Source organism: Humulus lupulus, chromosome 4, assembly GCF_963169125.1.
Source record: "Humulus lupulus chromosome 4, drHumLupu1.1, whole genome shotgun sequence".
NCBI classification, from domain to species: domain Eukaryota; kingdom Viridiplantae; phylum Streptophyta; class Magnoliopsida; order Rosales; family Cannabaceae; genus Humulus; species Humulus lupulus.
The window spans coordinates 142862954-142875160 of record NC_084796.1 but is presented as its reverse complement, the minus strand read 5'-3'; the positions used below and the strand labels follow the sequence as shown (position 1 = coordinate 142875160).

The window sequence follows — 12207 nt, the reverse complement described above, 5'->3', positions numbered from 1 at the left end:
AACTAAAACATAATATTTGGTATTTTGACTACCTAAAAAAAAGTTTGTTTTTTTTTTAGATAAAAAAGTTTGTATTTAAAGTTAGGTTAAGTGAAAATTTAGGTATTTTAATCCCAAATTTCCCAAATGGGAAATATCAACTTTTTTTTTTAAAAAAAAAGAGAAAATTACATTTTATATAAGAGTTTTAATAGTGTGCAAAACTATGGCATTTTTTTATAAAAAAAATTAATCTATGGCTTTTTTTTAGGAATTTTCACTTTTATGGATTTATTTTTCCATATTTTTGTATAAAAGTTGTTTATGTCATAGTTTTACTCTTAATCAAGTTTTTTAATTTGGAAGGGTATGTTTGTAATTTGATTATTATTTTTGTAGATTATTTGTTTTTTATATTAAATCTTTATTTGGTTTTTTTTTTTTGTAATATGAATTGTGTTTATTATTATTTTGATTTATTATAAACATTTTTTTTCATTTTTTTTAGATTTACGTTTCTTTTTTCAAATCCTGGCTAAGGTAACCAGTTACTTTATTGATCTTTGACAGTTATGTAAAAATAAAATCCTAGAGTTAGGTTAAATAACATGCACCAGGAGGGTAACCAGTTACCCTGAGAGGAGTAACATTCTACCATAAGAGGGGTAACCAGTTACCATAAGAATGGTGACATGTTACTCAAATTAAATATGAAAAAAAAAACATCAAATTTGAAGGAAAAAGATGATGAACACTTCATTAAAAAAGGAATAATAAGTAACTATGATTTTAGTAATATGGTAACCAGTTACCATATGATTTTAAAAAAAAAAATTAGATGTTTCCATCAAGGTAACTATGTACTCATTCACGTTTTCACTATAAACAAATTACAATAATAAAAGATAATAAATAAAAATAATAATAAAATAATTATGTAATGCTTAAATATATGTGTAAAAAAATAGAATGAGAAAATAATACGTACAACAAATTAAGGAAAAAGAAGGAAAAAAACTGAGAAAAGAAAAATAAATAAATAAATAAATAAATAAATAATGAAGGAAAAAAACAAATGAATGGATAAAAATGAAAAGAATAAAAAATATGGAAAGAAAAAAAAAAGATGAATGAAAAAATTAGTAGAAAAAATAGTATAAGAAAAAAAAACTCATTTGTGTGAAAAAAAAAAATGAGAAAAAAATAAATACAAAAATGAAAATAAAATAGAAGGAAAATAATGAAAAAAAAAAGGAAAGAAAATTGAGAAAATTTAACAAAACAAAACACTACAGATGAAAGAAAAAATAGATAAATTTAGAAGAAAAATGGAAAAATTGAAAGAAAAAAAATGACAAAGAAAAAAATTGATAGAAAAAAAGAAAAAAGAAAAAATAAGTGAGAAAAAAAAATAAAAAAAACTAACTAAAAAAATTAAAAAGTAAAATTATCTTCAAAAAAACAAATAAAAAAACATAAAAATATGACATAATTATAGTAAAAAAATTAAAATAATCAAGACTGAAGAAAGGATATCGATGTGATAGCACACTCCAAAAGCCCAGTCCATTAATGTTTCCCGCCAATGCTACTCCCGACACTTTCTTCCTCCGACTTTGTACGTACCCCGTACGGAAAAAGAAAACCTAAGAAACCCTAAGCATGGAGTCGTCGATGCGTAATGGACGAGGCCATTTGAAGTTTCTAGAGCAGAGCTTAGCTTCCTTCCGGAGTTTAAACTAGGTAAAAAAAAATTAAAGCCCTACCTTTTCTGTTCTGGATATTCGTTTTTTACCCTTAATTTTATTTCAAATTTTAAATGGACGAAATCGATCGTCCGGGACCGGTACAAACAAAATAAATCGATTTGTATGCTTTTTCTGTTAGAAAATCTAGCATGGAAATGGGAAAGTAATATATATGAAATATGTATACATATATATACATAGCTAACTCAGTCCTTAATAGCCAGCCGAAATTGAAATCAATTTCAGGCTGAGTATTGTATAAGATCCATGGAACTAGCTAGCAAGATCAGAGGCTGTATTTTTTTTAAGGAAAATTAAATTCTGATTTAGGCAAAAAAAAAAGTAATAAAAAAAAAAACTGATTTGAGTCAAAGATTTTATATAAGCTGTTACTTGAATTGCTAGCTGTGATGTTCTGTTTGAAAGTAGAATTTTCACATTATGAAAAGCGAAAAACAAAAATTGTCCCCATAAACCTTACTTCCACTGTTTTACTCTTATATCCATTTTGTGTATCTTTTCGAATTTATTTAGTTGAAATGAAATAATTAAGGCATACCTTTTCGATTTGATTATGTTGAAAATGAAATTAATGCTTGTACTCTAGTGTTTAGGTTTCATACATTTGTATCTGTTAAATGACACTGCCTCTGTTTCAACTGGTTTATATGACTCATAATCTATTTTGCTAATTTAAGAGGGTTGTCTTTTTTCCTTCACGCATTACGGAGATCGAGTTTACTTTGTTCTAATTTTATATACTTAAGTTATGATATTTGAAATAATTAATAGGTTCGTGTTATGTATATTCATTTCTGTTATATACCACTTTTTATATATGTGGATCGATTAGCCTGAGAATCCAATCACCAGCCCACCAATTCCAAATATGCATTTATATGCGTATTTGGCTCATAGTAAGACTTCAGAATTAGGTCATAAAAGCACCCAAATTTGATTTTGGACATGTGCACGTAGAACTACACAAAGTAACATATCTGGAAATAAAGAAGAAACTGGTTACCAATACCACAAATAAGTTTAAAGCCCGCTGTAGCTAATTTCCATATGCTAGATTCAACAACTTGATCAGATTCCTTTGCTACTTACTCTTTACAAACCTTTAGCTACTGAAAACTGAAGGTTCTTACTGCTCATTAGTTTTAGTTTTAACTTGAATGTTGGTAGATCATCTGTGTTCGTTGGTTGGTTGTTTCATTCCATATTACGAAGTTAGCCTTTTGGAATTGTGATTATCTTTTGCTGCTGTTGGTTCTGTTTACTGCCAAGTCATGATTTCTCTGAACTAAATTCAACTCGAATGGACCGTAGATCATATGATAAGCTAACATTTTTTTTAAATGTATCATTATAGTAATACGAGTTCTACTTTGAGTAGTGGTATCTAATATCCTATCCTACTTAGACATTCCTCCTCCTACTACAAAATTGAATTAGCTAGAAACTTTATTTCCTCATTTGGGTGATGAGTTTCTAACTCAATATATTGCTTGACTTGTATATTATATATATATATATATATATATTTATATATATTTCTACTTTAGAAACTGACTTGTTTACTCATATAATTGGTTAAAACAGTTTAGATCAAGTGGCTCAAGCAAATTTAATAGAAGTTGGATATTGCAATTTAAGCAAATAGGAGTACATGTGCATACGAAGAGAAGAGGAAAGAATGGCTTACATGGGCATCCATCACGATTGTGATGAGCCAAATCGACAGTAAACGGACAGATAAAGTATAATACGGTGTAGTGAATTCCTTTCACCAGCAGAGCTTTGCTAGAGTTAAATTATGTGGTATTTATTATGAAGTTGAATATAACCCTCGCAAGCATATAGTGATAGATAGATAGAGTGCTACGCAGTGAGATTAGGACTAAATAATACGTATTTATACTAGCACGTACTATAGGTAAATATATATATATATAAAAACATATATTTAAACCTGAGTAGCTAGCTATTCAAAATTTTGAGTCTGAACATAACTTTTAATTCCAGTAATAAATGCGACTAGGTAAAAGCTACAGAAAAATATGAGAAGAGTATCTCGATCAATCCCTAGCGCGGGAAATGATTCTATTGTGTTTATTTGCTACAGTCACTTACATTTTTAGTTTATCATTCTTATTAGTTATTTTATTTTGACCCAGATATAGTTTGCTAGTGTCTAGTATAACAAGTATTTTCACGTGAAGCCTTTCTTTTCCTTCAAAATATGATGGTTGAAAAGGCGAATTGCGGTGTAGTATTGATAATAAAAGTGAATTATTGTGTCTTTGGTTAATAAGTAAAAAATAAAACATTCTAGCAAAAGCACTAGGAAAGGTTGCTTCAGTTATTTTCTTGGCTTGTATATATTTGTTCGTTCTATAACGATTTAACCAACCTACCATGGTAAGGCTGATTAAATGCTATGTAAGCTGGTGTAATTCTGTAAAAACAAACGATTTCACTGAATTATTTGAAGCATTTTCGCAAAAATGTTTGAAATACTGGACCAACTGATTAATTAAATAGCATCCAAAGTGACTGCTTTAGCCCTAGAATTGCACATATTCTTAAATATAGCATCCTTTCAGTAACTAGAGCCATACAACAGCAAAATGTCACAATTAATTTATGGATTATTCTTCCTTTTATCTTTAAAGGTTCACACTAGATCCATAAATATCATTTTGTCTTTTTAAAATATAGCATCCTTTCAGCAACTAGAGCCATACAACTGCAAAATGAATATGTCTCACAATTAATTGATAGATTATTCTCTCTTTTTCTCTAAAGGTTCACACTAGATCCATAAATATCATTATGTCTTTCTATATAAATATGTGTGTGTATATATATGCATAAAAATGGATGGATAGATAGATCCATGACTTGAGCATCTTTATTTAAATGGATTATAGTTTAAACCGTTTTATTTATTTTTTTTGAAACGTTAAATCAATTGAGTGAATATTTGGTGCCAATAGCAAATGCTAAAAAATACTTGGAGACAATTCAGAACCATCTTGATTCACTTTTAATGGCACAGGGGATTTAGGGAAGCAAAAACCAAAAATGATCGATCAAATTGATGAATCGGACACTCACCTAACTTCCACATTGTTGGTTGCTTATAATCCAAAGGGAACCTGTGTCAACCATCATTCGGATGATCCATTTCAGCTACTAGTTTCCATTGTAGGCCAACGCATATATATATATATATAAATATTTCTATATACCTGTTGCCGATAAAGAGTATGACCTATGCCTAGCTTTTATGTACTTAACTAACTTATCCAAATAAATGTGTTGAGGACCATACATGTGACATAAAGGTTAGATTATACATTTTTTTTTTTTTTTTGACAAAATTAGACTATATATGCGTTTAATATTTCATCCAATCACATATATGCTATATATATATCAGTTTGATTGAGATTTGGCAAATCAACCTCTCTCTCTCTCTGTATCTCTCTCTCTCTCTCTCTCTATATATATATATATATACACACACACACATATATATCAGACAACCCATTTATGTAAATATCTATTTGGAAGCATCACTATTGGATTCTTTTATAGGTTTTGAAGCACCAACATATATGTCGTACATCATACATAATTTATCATCAAGAAAAAAGTATGTCTCCAAGAGAACTTTGGAGACAAAATGAAAAGTCCTAAAAGAGGAACATTATAAATGATTATGCATTAAGCATATATTTATAGTTGAAACTGATGAAAATACAACCTAGAGGAAGAATATTATAATATTTTAAAAATGGACCAAAAGAGCTTTTCAGACTATGAGAAGCCACTTCAAAAAATAAAATAAAATAAAATAATTAAATAACAGCTTTCAAGAACAGCCGCAGTCCTAACTAGCTTGCACATAAAACTCTCAGAAGGTACACCCTAAAAACAATACATATGGTTGATGTCACACCAATAAAAATTCTGATCACATATACTTTGATTATGGCTTAATGTCTTCCACACAACCTATGCTAGCCATATCTCGTGGCAACGGACTCTATATATACCTCTCCAAATGAGAGATTTTTTTTCTTTTTGAAAAACGAAAATAAGTGTAAATAGGAACTTATTAATTCTTGAATATATATATATAGATATATAAATGTACCCGGAAAGAAAGGCAAATTATGATGATTGATATTCTAATATAAGTAATTAAGGCCCACATCATTAGATGGTCCTCTCCAAACATACCTGGTTGGATATCATAGCTCATAAAGATATATTCTCATCAGTAGCTAAAGCTCCTCTAAGGATAAAAAGCAATAGATGGACTTTTCTCCTTTCTGCCTGATCGTCAACTTGAAATGCTGTAGAATTATTAACTAAAAAGTGAAAAACAAACAAACTAAAAATACTATTCCACCCCCAAAAATATGTAAGTAAATACTTACAATATAATGAGTTCCGGTAAAAATGTCAATGTCTAAAAGGGACAAGCCTTAAAAGAATACAATATATATATAAATTAATATACATATTTCCAGGAAGAAATTATGGAACAGAAGATTCATCACCCCTAAGGGTTGCTTGCCGGGGAAACAGTTCATCCCCCAAAACTATAGATCCAGAATCGATAAATGGAAAATAATTAAGTAAAAAAAAAAAGTGACATTATTATTATTATTATTTCTTATTTCAGATGGATAGGACCAGTATTCTTTAAAAAGCTTCTAAATTTCAACCACAAAATAGATTAAGTGCAGTAGTAGTAGCAGTACTACTAAGGCAGCTAAGAACTACACATCAACCAAGGAAATGAAAGCAGTCGTAGTACATATGAGTAAAGATGACTTTTTTTTCAATTAGGGATTTTTATTTATTCATTTTTTATTTAATTTTGGTAATATATGCTCTCATTGTCACCCACTCTAATATGTTGTGGTACATTCATCACCCCTTTCTTTCATTTATAGTTATCTAATCCTCCTTTGAAAGCAACCACAGGTACAACCCCAGCATTGCCATATAATATATGTGGTCCTCCTAATTATGTCAGTCCGAAGAGGCCAAAGCCCCTCTCTATACTAGAGAGAGAGAGAGATAGAGACAGACAGAGACATTGGAGATGAGAGAGAAATGTAAGTGGGTATAAGAGCGGCATGCATATATGGAAAGAAAATTGGTAAGAGAACAGCAAAGAGCAAGGAAAGAAATTATATACAGTAGAGGGCTTTCAATTGTATATTGGACTATTACCATTTTCACAAAAGATGAGATGTTTTTTTCTTTTCTTTTTCAATAAGTATTGGAAATTGGTGATTGGATGGAGCGAGTATGGAGAAGGCTCTCTTAGCTCTCTTTATAGGCCAGTGGCAAGTACAAGCACAAGCAACCACTCTTGCTTGAGACCTTGACAACGAGAGAGAGAGAAAAGAAAAGCTAAACAGATAAGCACGCATGGGGATGGAACTCAACAACATTCTAACATAGTTGATAGATTAGATAGAGAGATAGAGATAGAGAGAGACAGAGACAGAGACAGAGAGTGAGAGAGAGAGGGTCTTTCTCTTTTCAGCGAAAGCGACTTTAAGAGAAAATTAATTAAAAATAAAGAGACACCCCAGTCAAAGGAGTATTGGCTGTGAGAGTGCAGGCCTCACATGCACAGTATAATATGCTCCTTTTGTGAAATAATTGTCCTTGTCTTCTAGGGTTTGACAGCCACGTGTCTAGATTGATATTTAAGTCTCATTGTTGTAACAGACATTGTGTTTGGTAGAGAAGAACAAGAGTAGAAAAAAAAGTAGTAGAGCAGGAGAATATGGGGCAAATAGGATATTAACACATTTTACCAAACTAATAAAGTGTTCGAAAAAAAAAGAATATCATTTTAATCACTTTTAATAATTTTTTAAAGGCATATATATGTATATTTGTCACGTTATATATAAAAGAAAAGTGAGATAAAAAATCCTTCTATATATTAAAATAAATAGTTGCCCAAAATGATTTTCTAATCCTTCAGTGTCATAATTTCCTTGCAGAATTCTTCCTCCTCCACATCTTTCTCCTACCAAATATAAGCCCATTTTATATACACACACGCCAACATACAAACTTAATTACATGCTGAAGTGAGGTTGCGATGTAAATTAGCGTACTGTACATTTTGCATAAGAAATATCACAGCAAAACGATGACCTGAAAGATGTTTGCCTGCATGCCCTGACGCACGAACTCTTTGTCTTCTGTCTGAAAGAAGTGTTTATGGGGATATATATATATATATATATATATGAATGAATGGGAAGAATAGATGCAATTAGAGTCCATGCAAACAAAAGGCCCTTTGGTCATGAGTTGAGTACTATTTGAGCGTAAAGAGATTATTACTGCTTTCTACTTTTCTTGAAATCTGTGGGGCATACTATTGGGAAGAAAACAAAGGCTCTCAGCTCAGCTCAGCTCAGCTCAGCTCAAGGTATTGTATAGTTTTTTTTTCTACTTTACAACAATAATAATTATTATTTTTTATTCGTCAAAGAACCCATCTGATTATCACGTGAAGTGGCATACAACACAAATACTATGTGGTTTTTTCTATCCACTCACTTCCCACAATATCGGTCCTCAGTCTCACACGACGACCCATTAACTTTTTGAAAAAAGTTTAAGAAAAGATAGCTCTTTGTCCGCAATAAATCTCTCTCTCCACCTGCTTTCACTAGCTTTACTTATTCTCTCTCCTCACACACTTACCAATTTGTTTTTTCATACTATAAAAGTGTGTTTCTTCTTCATCCTCAAACCCCAAGGACATTATATGGTGACTACTCCCAGCTGAATTTTATTTCATTCATTTCTTTCTTTCGTTTCTCTACCTCTTGACCTTCATTTATGAGAGGTAAATTTACTAACCAAAATATACTCATCATTCTTTTCAAAATAAATAAATAAATATACTCATCATCTCTAATTCTAAACATTTCTGTCACTCTCTTACGCGTCAATTATTAGAGATAATATACATACATTTATACACACACACACATATATATATATATCTACCTATACATACATATATATATACACGTACAGTATATCATATATAACTTCATCTGCAGGCAGCTGTCTTTCTCAAGGGCTGCGTACGAAAAAAAAAACAGGAAAACAAACACACAAACACTATAACACATGGCTGTCTTTCTCATTGTCCTGATCTCTTTCATTTTTCATTTTGCAGAGAGAAGAGAAGAAATTAAACTAGAAAAATAATGATCAATTGACAAAGATGGTTCAAGTGGCCCTTACCACATACAATGCTGCTGAATCTCCCTCACCACTGATCATGAACATCGTCATCTAGCTACTTTGAAGACCCTTTACTTCGCTTCTTCCTGTAGCTAAGATATTGTCCAGTGCAATTTCAAGACACCCAGAAAAGTATATATATATATAAATTTCTATTTTTATATTTATATATATAATTTATATAGACATGTATCCATCAAACACTTGGAATATTGGCAATGACCCCATCTCCTTTTCTCATGACCAATCTCTTTTTTCTCACACTAAGCCTTGTTTTCTCAACGAAACATGTAACAATATTGTTATTAACGCTAACACTACCCCCAATTCCAAACAACCATTTTTCTACTTCCCTTCTTCCCCTTTGTTTGAAGATGACTATGACAGCCTTCTTCTTCCTCACTTGACCCAGCCCTTAGCCATGAGGGAAAATAATAATAATAATATTTTAAGTACTACAGACAAAGCTGCCCATGTAGGGGTATCAGCTGAGCCTAACAATAACAATAAAGATCCCATGAATCCCACCAACGACCTGCAGCAGCAGCACCGCCACCACCATCATCACCAGAAGGAAGATCTTTCAGATTTGAGGAAAAATCACATCAGATACGATGATGATGATGATGATCGTGATCAGCTAAAACTGATCCCGAGGAAAAAGATGATGGCCAAGAAAGATCGGCACAGCAAGATTATGATGACCACAGGGAAACGACCTAGGCACAGAAGAATGAGATTATCCCTTGAAGTTGCTCGTCAGTTCTTTGACTTGCAAGACATGTTGGGCTATGAGAGGGCTAGCAAGACTGTCGAGTGGCTGCTCATCCAGGCCAGATCCGAGATAAAAAAACTCGCCAGGAAATCGAGTACTGCATCTACTACTCCTATGAATATTGCTGCAGGGTTAGAGAAGATCACGAATTCTAGTACTAATTCGGGGGCTAACTCAGACTGCGAAGTGGTTTCCGGATTGGACGAGGTTGCAGTTAATGGAGATTCTTCCAAATCTTTGGCTAAAGAGATGAAGAAGAGACAAATAGTGTCGAGGCCAAGATGTGGATTCAAGCGGCCGAGAGAGTCGAGGGACAAGGCCAGGGAGAGGGCAAGAGAAAGGACCAAACAAAAGCACATGAGGGGTAAAAGGGCACTGTTAGCAGTCGTTGACCATCACCAACTTGATAACCAAGACCTAACAAGCCATGGATTGAGGTCTTGGAGTTTGGAAACTGGAGAAGAAGAATCTGGAACCCATTGCCATAGTGGCCAAAATATTAACTCCTTGGAGGCTGTAGTACTACAAGCTAGCAATACTGACCATCATCATGAATTTGAGGAGCCATTAACGACTTGGCATAATGGCCAAGAGCAATACCGTAATACTTGTACTCCGGCTGCACCTAATTTGGTCGAAGAGTGTTCTTTCTTGAATGTGGGAAAGTACTATTGGAGCTCATGTCCCATTTTCAATTATTTTCAGAGCACTACCACTTCTGGATCCATCGGGTCAATCCCGCAAGAAGTAAGTTTTACAAAACTTTACTAGTTTCCTCCTTTCTTTTAGACGTTGATATAGTAATTTGAGGTACAAACAAAAGTAAGAAACACACACACACACACACATATATATATATACACACATGCGTGTGTTAATTAGTTTGTTCATTGTATGCAAGTAGTGTATGTGCATACTTATGTTGTACTTAGAAATAATTTATTGTTTTTCCACAGCATCAGTTTTTGGACTTTCAATTCTTTGGCTAAGCTTGGAAGGCCTCCAACAACCACAACCAGCTGTGCTAATTACTTGGGTTATTTCTGATTCTCTCTCTTGATGATGATTATGGTATGTCATGAACTGAAGAATATTTGACAAACTATGTTGTGCACATATTTGTTTTTCTTTATTATGTTTGGCGTATATGTAATATTTATGGGAAGATTATTTATCTACCCTATAAATTTCTGGATATTATTTTTCAATTTTCTACTTATGAACTACAATTAATGATTCAAATCATCAGTTATATATGATTTTCTATAATATATATGTGTGTCTGTTCTCTTATTATTAGTAGCCTTAATTTGGTTTCTAATAATATAGAGTACCATATCTTGTTGGTAGAAATCAAATCGACTATATAGATCCTTGAGGCCTACTTATTAGTAATTTGTTAAAATCATACAATACTAAATCCTGATGTATCTTTCAATGCTTTTAGGACTTTTACAGGAAAATAATTATTTTATTGATTTTTCTCTTAACAATTAGACTGTTATTTCCATGTATACATTAATTATTCTTTCAAAAGCTAAAGGGTCACTTCTGAAAGACAATTGTCATGTGTGCTAAGACTAGCAACCTTATGTTTTAGTGAACTGAATGACCTTATTAGCTTATCTCTTTATAAGAGATGACTCATGAATGGACACTTGAGTGATCCACCATCCACTTCTGAACCATATATGCATGATTTCAAAGTCCACTGACACCAAAGCATTCAAAATTCCAACATATATCAATCATGCATATACTAAACCTAAATTGAAAATACGAACCAATTTCCTACTACATATAATAAGTAATAAGATGTAAGAAGATATATATATTTATAGATAGATAGAGATAGAGATAGAGAGAGAGAGAGAGAGAGAGAGAGAGAGAGAGAGAGAGAGAGAGAGAGAGAGAGAGAGAATTAACATTCTTTTCACTAGTTAAAGATATATTAAAAGAATTTGATTATTAGGCATGAAATGTAACAATTACAAATCATTATGTTATAGTTACAAGAAATGTACTGAAGAACCCAAAATATTAATGTCTGTCGCAATTAAGTAGTTAAATAAACTAATTAAAAAAAAAATTGATACACGTTGCAGAATCTCTTGTCGGATGTTAATTTTATTTGTGTAAGAAATATATATATATATATATATAAATATAAAGCTTTTAAATATTTGTATTATATATATGTCTTGGAATACTTGAAAGAAAATATCATACTTTGCTTAAAGATAGTTCTCTAACATTGTGTGTGTGTCAGTGTGTGTGTGAGCTGTTTCTCTTGCTATGGAGAGGGTAGAATTTATTGCATCACGATCTAAAAGCATTAGTGTTATTAATTCTTGTACTTCAAGAGTTGCATTCTATCATTGCATTCAAATT

At 31.8% G+C, this 12207-nt stretch overlaps 1 protein-coding gene and 1 long non-coding RNA gene across 2 annotated transcripts; both read left to right on the top strand.

The window, feature by feature from the left end:
• Positions 1-1442: 1442 nt before the first annotated feature.
• On the top strand, positions 1443-4030 carry LOC133829203 (uncharacterized). The gene is made up of 2 exons (XR_009891613.1): positions 1443-1722; positions 3333-4030. It is a non-coding gene; the product is annotated as an uncharacterized LOC133829203 (long non-coding RNA).
• A 4933-nt stretch (positions 4031-8963) lies between these two features.
• On the top strand, positions 8964-11075 carry LOC133830856 (uncharacterized). The gene is made up of 2 exons (XM_062260939.1): positions 8964-10563; positions 10773-11075. Exons 1-2 carry the CDS (start codon positions 9229-9231, stop codon positions 10803-10805), a joined length of 1368 nt encoding a protein of 455 aa, XP_062116923.1. The 5' UTR covers positions 8964-9228; the 3' UTR covers positions 10806-11075.
• Positions 11076-12207: the final 1132 nt, after the last annotated feature.

Bases quoted from the DNA above. Each gene is read 5' to 3' on its own strand.
- LOC133830856 (XM_062260939.1), top strand. From the start codon at position 9,229: ATGTATCCATCAAACACTTGGAATATTGGCAATGACCCCATCTCCTTT. The intron at 10,564-10,772 runs GTAAGTTTTACA...GTTTTTCCACAG, and splicing joins TCGGGTCAATCCCGCAAGAA to CATCAGTTTTTGGACTTTCA.